Source organism: Cololabis saira, chromosome 18 (genome assembly GCF_033807715.1).
Source record: "Cololabis saira isolate AMF1-May2022 chromosome 18, fColSai1.1, whole genome shotgun sequence".
NCBI lineage: Eukaryota > Metazoa > Chordata > Actinopteri > Beloniformes > Belonidae > Cololabis > Cololabis saira.
The window spans coordinates 39,834,897-39,840,896 of NC_084604.1; the positions used below are offsets into that span (position 1 = coordinate 39,834,897).

General features: G+C 39.9%; 1 protein-coding gene across 4 annotated transcripts in view; it reads left to right on the top strand.

Moving 5' to 3' along the window:
* LOC133464444 (filamin-A-interacting protein 1-like) overlaps window positions 1-6,000 on the top strand; it is a 29,655-nt gene that overhangs the window by 22,391 nt on the left and 1,264 nt on the right. For all 4 annotated transcript variants that reach the window (XM_061746432.1, XM_061746431.1, XM_061746430.1 and 1 more), the window contains 2 exons: window positions 2,132-2,418; window positions 4,591-5,368. In XM_061746432.1, the coding sequence (XP_061602416.1) occupies window positions 2,132-2,418; window positions 4,591-5,368 (1,065 nt within the window). The remainder of the gene's footprint in view (window positions 1-2,131; window positions 2,419-4,590; window positions 5,369-6,000) is intronic.

A 6,000-nucleotide genomic window follows, 5' to 3' on the forward strand; every position in this document is an offset into this window, starting at 1 on the left:
AAGAGTCGTGGGTGGTGTCATGGGACTATGTAATGAGTCCTTGAGCTTCATTGGCCTGAATTAGCCCCGCCCCTTCTTCTGATTGGTTGTCCCTTTTTTCTGCTATAACTTTTGAATGGTTTGACATAGGAAGTCGTGGGTGGTGTCATTTCTGATATGCTTATGGTGGGCGGTGGCCGTGAGTGCGAGGGCCCGTTCATCGCTGCTTGCAGCTTTAATTTCTAGTTAAAATGTCTCATTTTTAGTAAAAAAAATCTCATTACACTTAAGACAAGACTCAAAAACTCAAAAAACAATAATAGACACAACTCCCTTAGTCACAAAAACAGAGGATAAAACTAAATCACTATCATTCTCAGACAAAAATAGAGAATAAAAAGTTGGAATGTCGAGAAAAAAGTCAAAATTTCGTGAATAAAGTTGAAGTACAATTTTGAGAAAAAAGTTGAAATGTTGAGGAAAAGTCGAAATGTCGAGATTAAAAAAGGAAAAGAAAAAGGAAAAAAAAAGAGAAAAAGGAAGAAAAAAAGAGAAAAAAAGGAATAAAGGAAAAAAAAAAGAAAAAAAGAAGAAAAAATAAGAAAAAAAAGAAGAAAAAAGGTCAAACATTTTTGAAAAAGCTTGAAATGTTGAGAAAAAAGTCGAAATGTTGAGAAAAAAGTCGAAATGTCGAGATTAAAAAGGAAAGGAAGAAGGAAGAAAAAAGGAAAAAGAAAAAAAAGAAAAAAGAGAAAAAAAGAAGAAGAAAAGAAAAAAAGAAGAAAAAAGAGAAAAATAAGAGAAAAAAAGGAAGAAAAAAAGGAAAAAGAAAAAAAAAGAAAAAAATAAGAAAAAAAGAAGAAAAAAAAGAAGAAAAAAGGTCAAACATTTTTGAAAAAGCTTGAAATGTCGAGAAAAAAGTCAAAATTTTGTGAATAAAGTTGAAGTACAATTTCGAGAAAAAAGTTGAAATGTTGAGGAAAAGTCGAAATGTTGAGATTAAAAAGGAAAGGAAGAAGGAAGAAAAAAAGAGAAAAAAAAAGAAAAAAAGAAGAAAAAAAGAAGAAAAAAAAGAAGAAAAAAGGTCAAACATTTTTGAAAAAGCTTGAAATGTCGAGAAAAAAGTCAAAATTTTGTGAATAAAGTTGAAGTACAATTTCGAGAAAAAAGTCGAAATGTTGAGGAAAAGTCGAAATGTTGAGATTAAAAAGGAAAGGAAGAAGGAAGAAAAAAAGAGAAAAAGGAAGAAGAAAAGAGAAAAAAAGGAATAAAGGAGAAAAAAAGAAAAAAGAAGAAAAAAAAGAAGAAAAAAGGTCAAACATTTTTGAAAAAGCTTGAAATGTCGAGAAAAAAGTCGAAATGTTGAGAAAAAAGTCGAAATGTCGAGATTAAAAAGGAAAGGAAGAAGGAAGAAAAAAAGAGAAAAAAAAAGAAAAAAAGAAGAAAAAAAGAAGAAAAAAAAGAAGAAAAAAGGTCAAACATTTTTGAAAAAGCTTGAAATGTCGAGAAAAAAGTCAAAATTTTGTGAATAAAGTTGAAGTACAATTTCGAGAAAAAAGTCGAAATGTTGAGATTAAAAAGCAAAGGAAGAAGGAAGAAAAAAAGAAAGAAAAATTAAAAAAGGAATAAAAAAAGAGAAAAAAGGAATAAAGGAGAAAAAAAAGAAAAAAAGAAGAAAAAAAAGAAAAAAGCTCAAACATTTTTGAAAAAGCTTGAAATGTCGAGAAAAAAGTCAAAATTTTGTGAATAAAGTTGAAATGTCGAGATTAAAAAGGAAAGGAAGAAGGAAGAAAAAAAGAGAAAAAAAGAAAAAAAAGAAAAAAGGAAGAAAAAAAGGAAAAAGAAAAAAAAGAAAAAAAGAGAAAAAAAGGAAAAAAGGAGAAAAAAAGAAGAAAAAAGGAAAAAAGAAAAATAAGAAAAAAAAAGAAGAAAAAAGGTCAAACATTTTTGAAAAAGCTCCAGGAGCCACTAGGGCGGCGCTAAAGAGCCGCGGGTTGACGATCCCTGTCTAGATTTACACCCAACACCTTCGCCATAAACAGAAATATTATTTAATGTCAGTATTAGTTCAGGTTTAAATTGATACTCAGAACAAAGCGATATTGATTCTGTTTTGCCAACATTAAGAGTGAATTTGTGGAAACTTCTGCAGGTGGAGAAGCTGAGCGCGGAGCTGGAGGCGACGAAGCTGTACGGCCGAGCGTTCCGGCCCAGCGCCAGCGGCAGGAGGTTGGTGGACGTCCCGGTGACGTCCACGGCCGTCCAGACGGACCTGCCGACCAACGACAACGACAACGACAACGACACGGCGGCCGGGTTCATCCGGAAATCCGTCCTGGAGGAAAACAAACTGATGAGCAACCTGAGGCAGCAGAAGCTGAGGAAGCCCACGGTTCTGGACCGGTATCCTCCCGCCTCAGCCGAGCTACGCAACGCTAGGCAGGTTTATTTAGTCCAGGGGGGTCAAACTCATTTCGCTTGGCGGGCCGGATTTTACCAATTCTTTTCTCGCGGGCCGCACACTCAAAATAACAAAAACGGTGCAAAGATTTTTTTTCTAATTCTTTCTTTTTACTATTGTTATCTAATCCAATATCAGTTGAGTTAATTTTAAAGGAAATATGCACTTTGTTTACACTCTAATTATGTAAAATATATTTCTTCAGGATCTTTTTTTGAAATTTCTTGTTTTTTTTCAAATTATGTAACATACTTTAATATCATTTGACAAAGATAATCAGAAACAAGTATGTTTTTTTTATATTTCGCTTTTTTATAGGAAATTTTATTAAAAGCTAAATCTTTCTTATTACATCCAAGTGTTTCTTTGTGATTTAGAGATTTTTCCAGTACAATTAAGTGTATTTATTTTTAAAAATTGGCGCGGATATTTACACCAGTGTGCCGAAAAAGTCAGCACTTCTTTTTTAACTGTTTTACTTTGTCACTATCCTCGTATTCAACACTGAAATTCTCTGAATAAATATCTTCTATCATATTTTTTAGCAGTGATATTTTTCCTGGGAAAATATATAATAGTAGTCAGTTAATAAAAATAAAAGACCGTCTACAAAGAAATAAAATCGGTAAAGGCATTCTAGAAAAATAAAAAAATGTCAAACTGCTCTATTTGTGGAATAACGATGAATTTGTAGCAGAAATATATTATGGGATATGCTGCGATTCATTTCAATTATTTATGGCTTCCTTTTTAGTAAATTAACATTTAGTTTTTTTTGCGTTGGAAACTTCTCGCGGGCCGCACATTTGACACCCCTGATTTAGCCCAATTCAACACAAGGTCATTCAAAGTGCTTTACATCGACATTAAACGTGGCAAGACACAATTAAAACATAAATAACAAATAAAATTAAAGCTGCAAGCAGCGATGAACGGCCCTAATAATAATAATAATAATAATTAAAGCTGCAAGCAGCGATGAACGGGCCTCCACCAGTAGGGATGGGCGGTATGAACTAAAAAATGTATCACCATAATTTCTGGCATTTATCCCGATAACGATAAAAATGACAATAAAAAAAACAAAATAATTCAACTCCATCTTTGTAAATATAAATCTATCTCACTCTCAGATCCTCCATGTTTGTTACACAAAAACCTCATCAACGGGAATTTATCCTTCCTTCTTCCTTCCTTCCTTCCTTCCTTCCATAAATCAGTTTTACACAAAAACATCATCAACAGGAATTTATCATTTTTACCGTGAGATACAAATTCTTACCGTGGGGAATTTTTTTGATGGTTTATCGTGAACGGTAAAATATCACCCATTCCTCCTCCACCTTGTGCACGTTCAGGCTGCAGTAGAAGCTTGTATGACTTCATGTAGATTCTTCAGAACTGGACATTTAGTGGATGAAACCACCCACGACTCTCTATATCAAACCATTCAAAAGTTATGGCAGAAAGTAGGAACTATCAGATATGGACCAATCAGAAGAATGGGGGGTGGTGCTTTTTGGCCTAATGGCTCAACAGCGCCCCCTAGAAAACTTTGTGCCTCAAGCCCCACAATACGGTTTGACGTACATGCACGAAAATCGGTACACACCTGTATCATGTCGCAACTTAAAGAAAAGTCTCTTGGCGACATGGCCCAAACCCAACAGGAAGTCGGCCATTTTGAATTAATCGTGTAATTTTGGAGCAATTTATGCCATTCCTTCGGCCGTTAATACGGCCCGAACCGTAACGTGCCCCCAGGTGTGTTATACATCAAAATGTGCGTCTCCATCCTGCATCCAGCGCATTACTTTTCTCTTTCAAAAGGGTTACCGTGGCGACGATAGACGCCAAAAAGCGCGCCTTCCCTTCATCTGATTGGTCCATATTTGATAGCCCCTATTTTCTGCCATAACTTTTGAATGGTTTGACATAAAGACTCATGGGTGGTTTCATCGGACTCAGTTTTGAGTCTTTGACTTTAATTGGTGAAAATTGCACGTGCGAGGGCCCGTTCATCCTTGCTTGCAGCTTTAATCATGCTTATAATTGACCGAAATAAAGATAACTAACTAACTAACTAGATGGCTGTTGAAGTTCAGGTCTGAGTCAATATTTACCTCCAGATTTCTGTCTTGATTTGGAAGGTGCTCTGTTCCCTGGATGAAGAAGAAGGAGGCCGTCGCCCTCACGGGGACCGGAGCGTCCTCGTCGCCGGCGCCGCTGGGACGGCCGCTGCGTATCCGAGTGACGCCGGATCACAACAGCAGCACCGCCACGTTGGAGATCACCAACCCTCGGGCCGACGACTTCTTCTCCAGCACCACCATCATCCCGACGCTCGGCCTGCAGAAACCGCACATCACCATCGTCCCCAACGGCCCGACGCTGACCCCAAAGAGCAAGGACGGAGGTCTGAACGGAGGTCTGAACGGAGGTCTGAGCCGAACCAGGTCTCCGGTGACGATCACCGCCGTCTCCAAGGCAAAGAGTCCGGACAGGAACGGCCTTCGGTCGCCGGTGTCGCCGGTGTCCGTCATCACGGTCAGCGCCGTCCCGATAGCAGAGACGTGCAGCCCGTGCGAGCCCCGCGACGCTCCCGCGCAGCACACGCTCATCAAGCTAGCCCCCGAGAGGGAACCGGAACCCGCCAGGAACTACAGCAGCAACATCGTCACCACTGAGGACAACAAGATCCACATCCACCTGGGCCCCAAGAGGCCGCCCGAGGCCGGAAACGACGGTCCCAACGGTCCCAACGGTCCCGGGTCCAGGTTCAGAGCAGCCGAGTCCGGCTCAGACACCGCGACGGTTCTCCGTTGCCCTCGGCAACCGTCGTCGGCCAGAACGACTCCGACCAAGATGAAGAGCAGCATCACCATCACCCCGAGCAGCGCTGCAGCGCCGCGGCCCTCGCAGCCGCCGGTGAGTTTAACATTCTCTCTGAATAACAAAAACTTACAGTCGTCGACGGAAAGTTAGCACAACCCCAGAAAAACGTCATAAAACTGTTTCCATGGTTACGTCCAGTCAGGTTCAGGTCTGGACTTGGACCAGGTCCTTCCAGAACCCGCGCTGCGTCCGAAAGGCCAGACTAAACAGTATATACCCAAAAAGTAAACTTAAGTTCGGCACACTTTAGAGTAAATATCAGTAGTATTTATGCATTAATTGGGACGTTCTACTCAGAGCCACACGGCACTTCCTGTAATTTTTACTCATTTTAAATCGGATTTCATTTTAATTCTGAATTAAAGAGGAATTCAACTTCCCATGTAAACTCACTCCTAGCTGGCTCGCCAAGTGATTACAGGCACAGCATTTCAACACTTTAGAGTAAATATCAGTAGTATTTATGCATTAATTGGGACGCACTTCCTGCCGTTGGGAGGGGGGGGAGTTGTTACCATGGTAACAGCAGCACTTCCTGCCGTTGGGAGGGGGGGAGTTGTTACCATGGTAACAGCAGCACTTCCTGCCGTTGGGAGGGGGGGAGTTGTTACCATGGTAACAGCAGCACTTCCTGCCGTCGGGGGGTGGGGGTTGTTACCATGGTA